Consider the following 16,604-nt stretch of genomic DNA (forward strand, 5'->3'; position numbering starts at 1 on the left):
TACTGAAATGATGGATTTTAGCACTAGAGCTAAGAATGCAAAATAGCCTGCGAGCTTGCAGAGCCAGGACAAAGAAAACACCCCTAGACTGCCCCTAGTGGTAGTTAGCAACATAAACGCCTCAAAAATGGGGGTTTGGGGTGTGATTCGGGCACCCCAAATGTCTCCCAGATGCGTGTCTGAATGATGGGCTGGCCACACAGATTTCTGTATTCCTGCAGCCCATGTTGCTAAGTCTCCTGCCAAAATTGGATATATGAAAGGAGACGGTTGCGTAACACACAGCTCAGACCTCTCCAGATCTCATCAACACGCAGCCCCACTTTTATTTCCATGCTTCCATCGCCTGGATGCCGCTGGCCTGAGAAATCAAAGGAAAAGGCTGTAAAATCTAACCTCATTTTGAGGCTAATCCCTCCTGATTTAATAATGATAACAGAAAAAAACAGTACAAACAAGATTTATCTGAATGATATGTGGCCTTGTTGCCGACAGCCAGCTTTTAAACGCGTTAGCGAAAGCACAGAATTCAAAGTGAAATATTTGTTCAAGGGTGCAGGGGTGATCGACAGCCAATCAAAAGCAAACACTCGGGGAGGAACGATTCAATGGACCATCAAGGTCAGAGCAACGCACCCCCCTCCCTCCCCCGAGGATGAGCGGCAGAAGGTCCATCCACCAGAGTTCGCCGAGAGGAGAACCCGACTGTGCGGCTGCAGAAATCTTCACCCAGAACTCCGGATCTGACCAGCGTTTCCTGCTCAACTCTTGTTATGGCTGAACGACCCATCATCGACATCAATTATCCATCCAGTTCACGAAATGGGGGCCACTGGTGCTGCCCAGCAGGTGGCTAAATGTCAGGAGCGCGCTGCCTCGGCCACGTTGGCGATGCGGATTCATGGACGTAAGGCGAGCCGCGAGGCTCGTTCCCCGTCTCTGTCCAATGAGCGTCATCCTCGTCCAAACGGGCCCAAGCTGCCATTTTAATGGCAGTCGTCCTGCCTTGAGACAGATTAAACATTAGCATTAAAACATTAGCATGCACACGTGACTGCAGATGTGTCCGGTGCTTAATCTTAAATGTGGTCCTATTGGAACAGGAAGCGTCTTTGATGGTGTAATATGATTAAATATTAGGCCGTTTAACGCGCATTAATGAAAACCTTCAGGCATTCGTGCGCTTGGATTTCAGTCGGATGGAAAATGTATTTTCCCAGGGAGTGAGGCGATGGTGAAATGATAGTTGGGCAGAGGGAACCGCATTAACGCGGCCATTTCGGCAACATCGAGGTCTCCCCCCCCCCCCCCCCCAGCTGAATGGCCCGGAGCCATCACAAGCAGCCACCTCCTGATTGCTGCTTCTGAGGGAGATGGAGGAGCAGAAGTGCAGTTCTGTTGCCATTCTGCACGGACGGCAGCCCATTTGCTACGCCGCGCCATCGTGCTTCACTGTCAGCCGAAATAGCTTTGCGCCAACGTGTGTAATCAAATGTTGAATTTCACCGCGGTAATTGTGTCGTGGCAGTCACGGGGTCGATTGTTGATTGATATCATTAATCAGGTGATTCTGATCCAGCGAGCTCGGGGCTGCCGAGACACGTTTGCAGAGGTTGCCTTCAATTTCTGCAGCGGTGGAAATCAATCAGTTCCAAACAATTCTGGGATTTCTATTGATTTTGTCTGAAAAGACAAAACGCACAAACGCATTCAACTTCCTTCTATTGGAGATAGTTTTTTCTGAAGACGCTTGAGCATGAGGCTATTGCTAATGCTAAATGACACAAAAAGTTGCCACCAATTCAGTTGTCCTGCCATTCAAGTCATGAGAACAAACTGAATCAGGTGTTGCAAAGCTTTAACTTAACAACAAATATACCACAAAACAGCTTAATTTATCCGTATATCTGAACACTTTCTCAAGATTTCCAGCGTTTAGATTCGCCGGCATGTACTTCTCGCTGATCTAAGGATGAATGATCGGCGGCGGCGGGTTCGCGTCCCCTAAAAGCCGGACAGGCAGGAAACGCGTCAAATTACCCTCCTGTGAATAAAGGTTACGGTATGACATTATTGGATCACGCTCCATTACACATGATTTACACTTGATCTGTGGCAGAAACAGAACTATTAGTCAACATGCAGATGCTGTTATGGAAGGACCTTCATAATCTCTGGTAATATCGCCCGAACACCTGAGCCAGGAAGCGCTGGAGCCCTAATGAAGGTGTTTTTCTGCATCTAGGCAGTCAGAATAAACAGAGATGGGCCTTTGTTGCACAGTGGTAGGTTCTCCTCCACCCCAGTGAAGCAGCATCAGAGTGAATGATGCAGTAACCCCTGCAAAGAGAGATTATTTGGCCAGAAGGGTTTGGAGTGGAACCAGTTGTGTGTAATATTAGACCGGTTGCCGGTAGCTGAGACCCAGAGGACGCACGGTGCTTTATTTGAATGGATTTTAAGAAGAACAAAGAAAAAACAAACTGGTCTCTCACGCGTTTGCTGATGTGTCGGCGGCGGCGACCTTGTGGCCGAAAGGTGAGCGAGGATTTGGTGACTATCAGCCAAGTTTCATGTGCAGCCACAGGGCAGGAAGCCTGGTGAATGCAGCTCATCTATCTGCTATAAGGAGCAGTCGCCCCAGGCACTGACGCGCACACACGATTTGTAACACCCTCGCACATCATCCTGACTTACATTGATTCCCCCTGTGCTCATCTACATGCTTGCATGCCCGACTGATCACTCTTTCCACCTTCACCGTGAAATAGGAACAAATCCTCACATTTGGGCCTAAAAAACCCGTTTCATTGTCTTCCACACCTCCCAGAATGCATCTGTGACAGACAAAAATAGAGAAATGACATGCTGTGCTGATGTTAATCACAGTTAATCTGCTGTACCGTGCAAATGGTGAAGAACTGTTGGGCTCTTATGTAAATGGGACATAATTTTCTATGAAAATAGGATCAAACAGCGGCTGCGACACGTGAATGCAAAGTTTGTATTTTGCACACAGATGGATGCATTTATACAACAAGGACTGTACATAGAGATATTTTCCATCTTTTTTTTTTTTAAAAAAACAAACCAAAAACCAAACAAACCTGCAACAACAGTGGGCGATACACTGTGCAGATGGGCAACAGTCTTTGCAACATGCAACAACGTGGGCCACGCTACAGAGGGAAAAATGTCTCCTGGCAACAAGGCCTTCCAATAAAAAAATAAAGTGGCAATGATGAGCTTGTTGAAGCATTATCTATCATTAACCCTTCACAGTGTGCTCTGGTTTAGAACCTTCAGCTGTGTGTGTGTGTGTGTGTGTGTGTGTGTATGTGTGTGTGTGCTGGTTGGCCTCTCCGTCCACCAAAGTTCCTTCAGGCACAACCGTTTGTAAAAGTCCACGCTGGACGATTCAGCATCACCATCCTGTCCCCTGAAATCAGTGTTTGCTGGAGTGCTGCTGCGGCCCGCTGCCATGGAAACGGCCCCTCAAAGTCCCGCTGGGCCCCCACGACAATCGCCCTTCCCTCAGAACAAACTGTTGGCCGAACATTTCATGTTGTGACATCGTAAACGATAAATAAGTAAAACAAAGGGGAAAAAAACCAATGCAAGATGTCTGCCAATTTAATAAGAACAATAATTAAAGCCACAAACATGTCTGGAAGCTAAATGTCTGATAAAGCATCGCTGCTTCTCTTTTCTATGGGATGGGCCGGGTGGCTCTTTTGGGAGGGGGGGGCGGCATCAGCTCAGAGTCTGGATCGGGTGGGCGTTTCCGGTTCTGGGCTTGGATGCAGTGATCCACATACTGCAGGAGGTATTCCTTTGTGACGGGGTGCTTGATGCTTTTACACACAGCTGGAGAGAGCAGAAACACACACACATTAGAAATGTACAACAACACACCAGAGCAGCTGATCTGCATCACAAGCATCAACATTAAGAGATGTTCTGGTTCTAGGATTCGGGTTCTTTCTGGTGGCCTTTTTTGCAAGAGCTCAAGACTCTGGTGGCAGCGGGAGACTCACTCGGTCCATTTGGATACAACAACTTCCATTTTAACAGTTTAAAGCCCCCGTACTTGCAGGTGGCCTCAAAGTCTGGATTGCTGCTTGCGTTGTTGTTTTGGAGGAGTTCTTTTTCCATTTCCCGGCCCAAACGTACCACGCTAGCATTCCATAAATGATCGGGCTTCTGTCTGACGAACGACTGCAGTTAGTTGTAGATTTAGTTGTTGTGCTAATGTAAGAAAAACGCGGCGCAGCGATGCTCATCATCCGCCTCCTGCGGCTGAATTGTCCCGACTTCAACGTTTTGGTCCCTGGATCTTCCCCTTCGTATCTTTAAATGCACTTTTCCTTCAGATTTTAGCAAATCTAAGCGGGTGACTAATAAAGTTTGGGCAGCAAAGGTCTCACCCATGGCTGTGTCGTAGGAGTTAGGGAAGCTCTTGTCCACCCTCTGCCTCATGAATACCCAGCTGTTGTTGGCGAAGGTGCACTCGATGATCTTGTTGTCGTACTGTGTCAGCTCTTTGGTGACCTGCACGGACGGATCAGAGTGACAGGTGTGTTTGTGAAGAAGAAACCAGCCCGGCTTCATTTGCTTGTCGGCAAAAGAAGAACAAATCAGATGTTAAATCTCAAGTTGGGAAGAGAATCACATGACAAAAGGAACCATTCTCAAAATGTTCCACTCCATCAACGGTGAAAGAAAAGGAGCAGCTCCATTATCCTTAATTATGGCAATTAAAAAAAAAAGATCCGTAAATGTTGTGGAATTCGACAAATAGAGCAAAAAGATGTGACTTCATCATCCATTAACCTCAGAGGGAAATCAAGCATTGCGTAATTGCAGTAATTAAGTTCTCCAGAGACCTTTTGCAGCTATTTAATGAGCAACATTTGGGCGAAAACCTAATTTGGCCATTTTTATGATGATTTGCCTTCAGCAGAAACAGGCTAATCATCACATCTGCCTGACAATTAGTAATAGCTAACGAGTCTTTTCTTAAGAAGATACCATCATGCATCAACATGGGGAGTAAAAAAAAGTTCATGTCTTGCCCTGACAGCATCTTTGCCCCATTAACAATGTGACAAACCGGTTTCCTCCCAACAGGAACGCAGACACCTGTTCTCCCGTTATCACCTTCCAGCTCCTCCCACAGGATCACGCAATCCCTACATCAGGCGCCGTCTGGGATTCAGCACCTCGCTGGACACGGTGTGACGTCACTCAGATGCACGGAAAATGGCAAACGGTGACGAAGATCAAGCGTGAGTCAAGGAAGACATTTGAGCATCTGCTGTTTGTGTGTTGAGGGACTGCGAGTGTCAGGGAGAGCATTCGGGAGGTAAAGGACACAAACGGAGCGGGGACACCGGCGTGCTGCCACTCAGATATGTTCACACGTGCAGGGATTAAGGAGTGATGACTGTCAAATCCCTGAAGACTAGGTTTGATTTCCAAAAAGGGTCCGTCCTGCGCCGAAGGTTTACGTGGAGGCTAACCGTCAAGGTTGAAGAGCGACCGGCGCTCAGGTGTTTGACAGCACGCTAACATGGGAGTTACTAGGTTCTAAGAAGTGTGAGCCATTTGGTCTCACAGTTGGGTTGGACAGTGTGATGACAGAAGGTGGGGGGAGAACATCACAACCTTGAAGTCATAAGCCATCGTCTGGACCGCCGCTGTTTACAATTCTGATTTATTCCTGCAGTATTTCTCGGGCTGGAACATTAGAAGATCGAGGATTAAACGAGTGAGAGGACCTCTGAGTTTTCCTGCGGTGCCAGAAGGCGGTGCAAGCAGGCCGAAGCTTTTCCTCGTGCTGTGTGTTTGAAGCGGGGACGAGTTGGCTGCCATTTCACGCGGCCACTCTGCGTTTAATCCATCCAATTGGGTCTTATTACGGACACACACTTGGGCCTGTGATTCTAAAGCTTGAGCTGCTTATCGGCCAGTGTTGTGCAGCAGCACGGCTCCTCCTGCCCTTTTGTGCTCCACTGGCCATTTATTCAAATGAAAAAGCTTCAAATTTACTTTAGCTGACTTTGTGGTGAGCAGCTGGGGATGAAGGAACAGTGTAGCACGTGTTTAATGTGCTAAACCCGTTACCCCCCAGCTGGGTGGTTTTCTTACGCATTTAATCATGTTTCTAATTTTTACATAGAAATGAATGGTGGCATCAAATATCGTTTACATTCAAAGCCGGTCGACGCTGTTCCTGGTTACTGTCAATGTTATCCTGACAGGTTCGATTCTCCACCGAGCTGCAGCTTAGACAATCTTCCAAATAGTTGGAACATTTCTGAGCCTGTTTCTGAACGACACACAGCACCAGGTTCTGGCACAGTCTACCTGGGTCTTGGAGGCACGGATGAGCATAGATCTAAGGGCCGTGTGTAATTTCCATACATAGCCATGCTGTTTTCCCCAGGACCGCTCATTGACTGACCCTGCCCTAAATTAATCAGACCCAGCCCCCGGGTCTGCGACGCACCAGCAACTCGGGTCCATTTTAATAACTCGACTACTTTAATCTAGAAACTAGAGGAGTGGGGAGGCAGAGAAGATGCAACAATATCAACTTCAAGGAACACTCTCTCACAGGGAACGACGCAGATGGATGCAGCAAAGATAATATTCCTACAAGAAAACGACATATTCATATCAATGGATGATTAAAAAAAAATGCATCGACTCAGGCCAATTACAGCTATGTGTTGCTTTGTTATTTACTAGTAGGAAGCAGATGATGCCTATTGAGTCTGCATCATTATCAGACTGGCTCTATTGTATAAGACCTGAGGAGGAGAGAAAAACAAGCTCATTATGAGCAACTGGGGCAAAAGGAGCTGGATCAGGTTTGAAATGTCAATAGGAGATGAACATACTGCTGGCAGAATAATGATCACCACCTCCCAAGATATTCAATTCAACATACGGATCTCTTTGTCTTTGAAGAGCATGTTGGGTCGTTCAGAGAATTAAATTATTAAGCAAATCTTGTCTAATTCAGAAAGGTAATGGGCACATCTCGCTCAGTGACATTCTTTTAAAAGTCAATCAAATCACTCAGGGTGAATGAGCTGAATGGACATATAGTCCTGCACGGGGAGCAAACCTGATGGAGCAGCAGAAATGGACCCAGATCTGGAGTCAACGGACGTTTATTTTTAACAAGCTCTACATACACTTTCAGGTGGGAGTCAGTCGGAGAATGTTGGAAAGTTAATCTCTGCAGGGTCAGAATAATAATAAAATATGTGGACACACAGGCTGCGCAGACAAGGTACCACGTTCTACTGTGTGTCCCACATGTCCCGGGCTGGCGTGTTATTAGCACTTTTTACCATAAATACACTTTACAGCCTGATGGCAGCGGATGATCCCAAGGCTCCAGCAGCTTTCCCTTCGGAGGATCACAGAAAGTCGGCAGTAACCTTGTTCTATTACGGAGCCTCACGGCCAACACATGGGAAACAGTACTCAGATGTCAACGCGAACATAAAATGTGGCCTTGAATGGGATTATTGAAAGCATAAACACAACTGCCACTTTTTTTTATAGGTACACTGTTCAATTGCATGTAGCTATTTAGCCAATCAATGGCTGCCATGGTCACCGTATTCAAGCTCCAACCGAGCCTCAGAATGGTAGAGAAAGGGGATTTAAGTGACTTTGTACGTGGTATGGCTGTTGATGGCTTGAGTATTTCAGACGCTGTTGATCTACTGAGATTTTCACCCACAACCATCTGTAAGGTTTTCTAAGAACGGTCTGAAAAAGAAAGCATCCAGTGAGCCAGTTGTGTGGAAGAAAAAGCAGAATCGCTTCTCTGACAGCACATCGAACCTTGAAGAAGACGGGCTACAGCAGCAGAACACCACGATGAGTGTCACTCCCGTCAGCTAAGATCAAGAATGTGAGGCTACAACTCACACAAGCTGACCGAAATTAGACAAGAGAAGACTGGAAAAGGATTTCCTGGTCTTACGAGTCTCAATTTCAGCTGCAACATTCGGACGGGGTCAGAATGTGGCACAAACAAAATGCATCCTGCCCTTTATTTGTTCAGGCTGGTGGCGTCTTTTGCTGCTGAGCCTTCAAACAGCAGGATAATGCACCGCGTCACAAACCTCACACCCTCTCAAACGTGTGCGGAACATGTCGATGACTCCATCACAGTGGAGCACCTGTGAGATGTGGTGAAACGGGCATCACAGATGTGCAGCCGACCAATCTGCCGCGTGATGTCATCGTGTCAGTACGGACCAAAATCTCCGAGGAGTGTTTCATGTGTGTGAAAGCTGAAATGTCACCTTTGCAAGACATTTCCAGAATCTCTTCCAATGTGTTAATAATGGCGAGCGCCGGCACAATGGAGGAATTCAAGGCAGCCGCACATTTTACTTTCTCACCTTTATCTCTGCGAAGGGCTGGTTGTAGCTGCCGACGTAGAGCAGGCCGTAAGTCTTCGGAAGCAAACTACCAAGATAGAGAAGAAAACCGTTAGCACCTGCAACAGTGCTGTAAAAAAAAAAAAATATATATATATATATATATATCTTCCATTTTTTAGCTAGTAACAGAAAGCAGAAATGTGAGATGACACCTCTCCCCACCCTTCTGTCTCTGCACAGCTTGATTAAAAAGAAGAAAAAAACTAATTCATCTTTGATTACAAAGAAGAAAAAAATAAACAGCGTAGGGGTGAAGGTTTATTTAAAGCAGTACGCACTGCAGAATAACTGGCACAATGCTCAGAGTGTTGGTTGTCCTTCATGTAGAACCCTAAATAAGTGTTCATGCGAGCTCTCAAGCCAGAGTTCTCTACCTGATGTTTTAATCACACTCTCCAGACTTCCCTCCACCCAAAATATCCCCCGTGTGCACGTTAACATTTCCTGAAGCTATCACAAACAACCAGCTCCATATAGAAAGTGTTTTTAGAAAGGAGAGTATGGACAATAAAGCTAAATTTACAGCCAAACAGCAGTGGTGACACAGCCAAACAGAGCAGATTAGATTGGTCAAATTGAAAGAATTGCCTCCTGTGTAATAACAGTTCACACAACCAGGAAGGAAGCAGCAGGAGACAAGAACAGCCAGAGTGGCGCAGTGATGGACATGATCCCATACTTAACGCCTAAAGAATGTCTGCTTCCATCACAGGTTTGATCTGTACCTCTGATGAAGATGCAGTGGTTCAAATAACACAGGAACTGATGACAGTGGCATTGGGAATGAGGGGGATCTATCTGAGTGCACCATACTGCTGTTGTAGCTGGTGCTGCAGGTTTGGCGGTTTGATTTTATCTTTAAAACTTTAACAGAAGGCAGATGCTTTCATCAAAGGACACATCTACTTGAGGCATGTGTCACCTTCTCGCTGTGACACAAGGGAAAATAGGTAAATCATTCCCAATCCAAGACTAATCAGCGGCCTTGGACGTGGACAGAACAAATGTGGAAACCCTAACTTTTAGTTTCCCATCACGCTCGGTTTTATTGTGTGACGGTGCTCAGATGACATTTATCATCTGTCTGCCCACAGATCCTCATCATCCTCAACCTGAGTGTGGATTCTGACAAAATCCCATCGATGGGCTAATATACACTGGATTATCTGAAACACCCCTAAACTTATTTAAATCATGTCTCTCTGACTGTACTCTTAATCCAGCTCAAAGCATTCATTTCATGGCAATCCTCCCCACTCTTCTGGTGTACCCCAAGGTTCTGTCCTTGGGCCCCTCCTTTTCCTTATCTACCTACTCCATCTTGAAGAATCAGAATTCTTCTGATTAGCATCAAATCCACCCTATTGAAGCAGAATTTATCCGTTCTTTTTGATAATGGCTCAATTTTCTCCTCCCTTGTCTTTGGTTCATCCATAAACCTCAACTGCCTCCTTGACCACCATGGGGTCTGGAGTCTTATTACTTTCCTGCAGGATCCAGAGTACAGAAGGCAGGTTCCATCCTCCACTCCTTCATGTTTGTGCTGAGACAGCTGGTATCATTTGAACACAACTGCCTCCCCTCTCTCCAGTGAGTACAAACATGGCCCCTACAGCCTTAAAAAATCATGGTCTGCAGAATGCTTTGGATTTTACAATTGCCAGAGTAGAACTTTAAATAATTGGACCCTGGCATGCAGTGTGTTGGGGGAGGAAATGTGATAGAAAAGGTAAACTCTCTGGGTGATAAGATTCTAAAGAGCACCAGTTCCATCTTAGTGACATTTGACAGCCCTGACTGTGAAATCCACTCCACGAGATATAGACTGGGTCGCCATAACAACCCTCATGTCAATTGAGTATGGAGACAAGTAACACAAACCCTTGGATGTTGGAGTCTCAGTCCACCCCTCTTAAAATCATTGAAGAGTTCTACCTCAAATGATCTAGAACTCAAGTAATTTAAACATAACCCTCTACATCTGGTACAAACTGTGGCATGTTTTATGATAGAGGCGTGATACTCGTCAAAGTTGCACAGCTGGATTCTCCAAAAAATCCTTCAAGGCTGAATATGTGGGCAGATTTACAAGCCCTCCGTGTTAATTTTTTACATGTACGCCCATCTCTTTCCCTCATTTAGGAGACAGGAACACACGATTGGAAAACCCACACAAGACACAGTGACATCTGATGATTACTACATGATCAGTAAAATGAAAAAATATATCTCCATTTAGGGAGAATATCTGAACGTGCTCAGTCGGCAACGGTATCTGTCCGTGTCCTCCCACGCAAGGGGAGGAGCTACAGAAGCGAGGAGCTGTCCTGCTGGCCGGCGGTGGAGGAGGAGCATCCGTGACCTGCTGTGCTCCTCGCAGTCTGTTGTCGGGTGGTGATGACAGGCGTGTGGCTACAAAGCTGGGACAGTCACCGAGGTCACCTGGCCCTCGGACAAAAAGGATGGCGAGCACGGCTGAAAAGCTCACAGCGGTGACGAGAGAGCTGCCCGCGCACAATCAATACAAAAAATAAATAAAAAATTGAAAAAGCAGCTTTGTGTTGTGCAGCCTGAATAAAACAAGAAGTTGTGTTTGCTCCATGCTGTTCCAGAAAATACTAAATTATTCACGCAATCACAGTCACAGTTACAAGTCAAAATTGAAGACACTTGTTGATTTAGATTACAATGACAGCACCTAGAACGATGCACTTTAATGTCTACCAATGCATATTTAACCTTAGATCACTTGACAAACCTCGGCACCAGGAGCTGCAGTGAGGTTTGGAGGTCATTTTATGAACTAGTGCATGAGTGAAACCCTTTAACATACATTAGACTTAGAGGTTTATTCAATTACAGTTCAGTTTCAGAGCGACAACACTGTATGGAAGTTCTGTTGTACACGATCAAATATCCTGCATGTCCATGGTGGAAAGAATACAAGACAAATTGATCCACATGTCAGCGAGAAAACACATCCAGACCCGGTAATAACATGCTGGAATTTCTCCCCCAGTATAGAAACGTGTTCTGTTTAAGGGGCTGAGGGTTTACAATGTGCACCATTTGGTCTGAATAATTTATGTTTCTGATGAAAATACACATAGAGGTGAGGGTCAGTCATACTTCTCTTTGCACAAAGCTGAATGACAAATGTGAACAAAAGATGAAAAATGCTGCAGTTTCATTCAAATCAAAGCAGGATTCTATTACCACACTAGTGGTAATAAGATACATATAGCAAATGTGTGCTCCCCAAGCACCCCAGTGTGCCATGAACCGATAGGTGCTGATACTGAGTGTTTCCCCAGCAACAGCAACTTACCCTTCTCCTGTGACTTTGGTGATCTTGAGACGGAAGTCCACGGAGTTCAGATTGGGTGGCTTCCACTTGAGGATATCGTCACACCTCCCGGGTTTGTACGGCTGCGGATGGGAGGGAGAAGAAAGGAGGAAGATTTGGGTGACTGATTGAGATAAAGACATGTTAGAGCTGCATTAGAGGTGACACTGATAACCAGCAGTTTCTGTTGCTGGTCCTCCACAGCTTTAATGGCTGAGTACATTTTGGGAGCGAGGCATAATTTTCAAGCCGCAGTCAAAGTTAATGAGGCTCATGAAATTAGGCTCCAGTGTAATACACTCTTGGTGTCTAATTATGCAGAGAAACAGAATAAATAGAACATGGGCTAAAATTCAAGCAAGAAAAACCTAATTAAGGAATTTGTGAAGGCCTGCGCATTTCCTATTAAATAATTACCGGTATAGCTCAGCTTTGATGTCACAACAGCAGGATGGATTTCCAAAAGTGTTTGGAAGCATTCGACGCAAATGGGATTTTACCGCGACAACATTGGTGCGAACATAAGACCACGACCCCAATGGGGCGTTCTTCCCTTCCCTCAGATTGCTTATTTATGGGAGCCTGCCATTTCTGTGGGCGAGAAACAGGAGCAGTCTAACATGAGACATGGGGAGGAATGGCAGGTCTAGGAGGGAGCAGATGATCAGACTCCGTCACTGTGGGTTGCCCGGTAACTGAAGAGTACGTGTGGGGAAGAAGACAGGCTTCTTCAGCAGAACCTCCACTGTCACTGATCATGACCACAAAAGGACTGCTAGCCCCGCCCACAAAGGTCCCAAAGGCTCAACAACTTCTCTTAATCATCAGTGGCAGAAAGAAACGACTCCTCCACAAACAGAAGCACAAAAGGGTGAGATTTATTCTTGTTAAAGAGTGTTGCTGCCTGATGCTTCATGTCTGAAAATGAGTGTTCAGCTGTAGCAGCAGGTGGGATAAATGTGTCCTCTGGGCAATAATGAGTCTAACCTCAACCCCGAACCGACTTCTGATTCATGATTAAACTTGCTTTTCCTTGAAGATCTGAAAATCAGAGGAGAAGAACTCCAGTGAAGAACACGCGTGATAGACCATAAAGCTCTGAAAGTACTTGGGTATTAAGAACATGAAAATCAACTATCTATAAATGACAAACCATAAAGCAACACAGAGAAGCGATGATTTCTAACGGTAGAGACGTTAACGTGAAGGAAACAGGAGCGTGAAGTAGCCTTCAGCCTGCGTGGGCGGAGGCCTTCATGAATCTTTGAAACCAGTGGACTCCATTAAATCTATCAGCACAGTTAGTTAAAGAACAAAAAACGCACGTCTCGTTAGGATAATAAAAATACTACCGATGAATGTATCTTTTCTCATTAAAACGTGTGGGTGTGGATTGGAAAGGTGTTAACAGAGCAAATGTGAGACAAGCTTGTTCCAAACTTTTGGGGATAAAGTGCTCCCTTAATTTAGATGAATCTGAAGAGCCATGAAACCAAATGTGCATGCCTGTGGAATAAATAAGCCACCTTCAACGTCGGCCATAAATGAGAAACTGCTGCCGGTTGTGCTCACTCTTTTCATTACTGTTATTTGTCTTGTCAAAAACTGTCTGTGCATGTAAAGCAAGAGCTCCATTATGGTGGCGAGAAACTTTTAAACCTGACCAATGTGGAACCCATCTATTATGGAGGAAATTAATTTTCCTGTGGTGAATTTCCGCTGCAAAGTGTTGTTTTGATTCTTGTATATTAGAGGAGAAATGAAAGAAAAAGTGACAGGAGAATAAAGTGACAGGACATAAATGTAGCAGCAGGGATGATCTGGAGGAAAACAAAAAGAGCACAAATGTTCCAACTGATCACCAGAATTAATTGGAAATATGTAAAAACATGACTTGGCATTTTTAATTGATCCAAAAATGGTCAAAGGTGACAATTGCTCTTTAGCTTCCATTAAATTAAAAATCAGTATGTATTTTAAATGAAAAAAAAAAAAAAATCAAAAAGCTGCGATAGCTGTAAATCTCTTCTCACAGTGGCTGATTTTGCAGTTGTCAACTAAACATTTTCATCGACAAAGGAAAATAAAAGAGCCAAAGTAGCTCAAAAAACTGCAAGGCAAGACTTTCTAACTCCCAATAGCAACCGCAGCTTTAAACTAGCACAGACTGGACAGTGGGACAAGCTATGCATGGAACCATAAAGCTCCTCCAGAACACAAGATGAATCTGTTATTTCCTTTGGGAATGCAACTAGCAGCAGATAAACATAAATATCAGTTTGTAGCCATTTCCTGGTGTCAATATGGTCCCATAAAATAATCAGAGCAATGGAAGAGAAACTGCTCTGAAAACCAGAAAAGTCATCGATCAAACGAGTGACATGTTGCAGCTTTACGTCTTCCCCTCTAAACATTGAGCGATTGCTTGACCGAGGACAGTTTAATTGCCAACATTGAAAAAACAGACAAAACTACCATCGCCATATTTTCAGGACATCAGTCTGTGCTTTCTCCCCCCTTTTTTCTGTCCAGAAACAGGTGTTTGCTCCGAGGAGCTGGGCACACTGCTGATTAGGGTCTAGAGGTGGGACAAGTCCAATAAATTCTGCAGAGGATGTCTCCCTCTGTTATGGCTCAGACAAACCAGCTGACCTCTTGCTCTGTGTGTGTGTGTGTGTGTGTGTGTTGGGCTTTTGCATTTGGACACACAAGACCAGATTCCTCATTAACTAAGGGGAAGAAAAGCAATGAAGCTCTTTTAATTCAACAATATCAATTGTTCCATGGCTGGAGTTCAACTTTAGCATACTTGTCTATGTTGATGATTATCATATTTCCCTGGAGTAGACATGAAATAATGTAATTTAAACAGCTGAAAGAAGACAGATTCGTTCAGGGCTGCCATGTGTTTGATGAGATAAACCAGCTGCCTTCAGGCTACAGCGGTCAGCCTTTGAGTTAATGTGACCACGGTAGCATGACACCCCTAAGATTAACCATGAGGCCAGCCTTATCTCACTCACACACCACCAGATGAACTTCTCATTGGCTGCCGCACTGATTGGCAAAAATGCTGACAAAACGTTCACATCGAGCCAAACTCTACAAAACATCTTGTAAAAGCAACGGAGGTATTTTCAACTCGATGTTCTGTTTTTAAGAGTTGATGGGTCTGTATACAATTAAAGCAATCCATCCATCTTACAAAAGAGATAAACAAATAAAGCCCCAAAGAATTCTTCCATATGGACAATATAAAGGTGTCTTATGTACACGTGGAGGTGTCTTATGAGCTACCACACAGCCCACATGGATAATCCCCATCGCCCATGGCCCATCTTTAATAAACAATGGCTCATATGGTCTTGATATGAGGCCGATTTTATTCAACACAAACTCATCACTCAAAGATTAAATTAGGGAATGGATTACATTAACGGCACTTTGTAAAGCGCATTTACAACCCCTTCGGCTGTGTTTACCTGCATACCAAGCAAATTCCGTTGCTAGCAAGGTCACCATCACACGGTTGCTGTTATCAGCTGTTGGTGTTTGCAATTCCTTCTGATTGGGGACAAAATTCTTTGTTTTACGTGTCCAGCCTCAAATCCCAGCATTTTAATGATGCCGTAGCAGAAAAGCCAATTAGGGTTGGATTATATATTCTCATCTTTCACATCAGATGGCTGAATGTTTGCATTATCTGTTTGTCACATTAGCCTTGACGGCTTTCGCAATAGTTTTCACATATTCCCAAATCAGAGCGACCTCACAGCTTAATCCGATTATTGTGGTCAGTTTGATGTGGAAGGGCTACCTGATGAAACGGCATTCAATGAAACGAAGGACTTATAAAAACAGAGGCCAATGCGTGTCTTTAATATTTTCTTTCTAAGAGAACAGCACAACAGTCCTGCTGAGTGCAAACCGCCTGGAAAGAGCACCTGAAGGAAATCACAAAGACTTGTAAACGAAAGATCTGATCCATGAATGCGATGCGGATGATTCCGCAATTCCTTCCGTTGGGTCGATAAATGCCTAATACAGCCTTTTATCCAAGCAGCTACAAGTGCTTTCAACACCTTTCCTGTGTTGCTCAGGATCCATCAAATTCGCCGAGGCTGCAGGCGACAAGATGCCCTCAAATCGATGGCTAGCTAAAAGACAAGCAGGAACCCCAGCGCTCCAAATCACAGCCACTTATTTTCCAGCTCCCTAGAATATAATTTCAAAATTGAAAGCCTGTAAAAACCGTCTTATATATCAAGCAATGCTTCAACATTGTGAAATGAAACGGTAAATCGATAAACAAGCCATGCTGGAAGCATTTTACGTCATTTCCTTTCCACATAAATCTGAAATGGGAATCTTGTGAACTTGACTCAGTAAAGTTCTAAAAGAAAGAAGACAATCAGAGAGAGAGAGAGAGATAAAAGTTGAGGACTGTGGAAAGCCATCTTCTCCCACTTTCATTTGCAGTTCTCCTGAGAGCTATTGCTACCTGGTAGGCAGTTATACCCCATATGAAAATTACTTCACAAATCACAAAGTAGAAGTCTGAAGATGCTCAATAAGGGACAAAACACACCGACTGCAGAACGGCTAATTTACAAGCATTATTTGCCTTAGAAAAACAGAAGATTATCCTGTAAGGCACCATGCATCTATTTCATTAAATAGCTTTCAAGAAACATAAAAACAAAGAAATTATTTCCATTTCCGGTCTCAAACCGGTCGTGTGCATCCACTGTTAAGCTCCACCTGACCGTGTGAGAGATGAGGTT

At 44.6% G+C, this 16,604-nt stretch overlaps 1 protein-coding gene across 1 annotated transcript in view; it reads right to left on the reverse strand.

The window, feature by feature from the left end:
* Positions 1–2,984: 2,984 nt before the first annotated feature.
* The window catches only part of rngtt (RNA guanylyltransferase and 5'-phosphatase), a 47,013-nt gene continuing 33,393 nt past the window's right edge, over positions 2,985–16,604 (reverse strand). Inside the window, exons 13-16 of the mRNA XM_003971833.3 lie at positions 11,803–11,903; positions 8,433–8,499; positions 4,428–4,551; positions 2,985–3,867 (exon numbers count right to left, since the gene is read on the reverse strand). Of these exons, the coding sequence (XP_003971882.1) occupies positions 3,710–3,867; positions 4,428–4,551; positions 8,433–8,499; positions 11,803–11,903 (450 nt within the window). The 3' untranslated portion in view covers positions 2,985–3,709. The remainder of the gene's footprint in view (positions 3,868–4,427; positions 4,552–8,432; positions 8,500–11,802; positions 11,904–16,604) is intronic.

Source organism: Takifugu rubripes, chromosome 16 (genome assembly GCF_901000725.2).
Source record: "Takifugu rubripes chromosome 16, fTakRub1.2, whole genome shotgun sequence".
NCBI classification, from domain to species: Eukaryota; Metazoa; Chordata; class Actinopteri; order Tetraodontiformes; family Tetraodontidae; genus Takifugu; species Takifugu rubripes.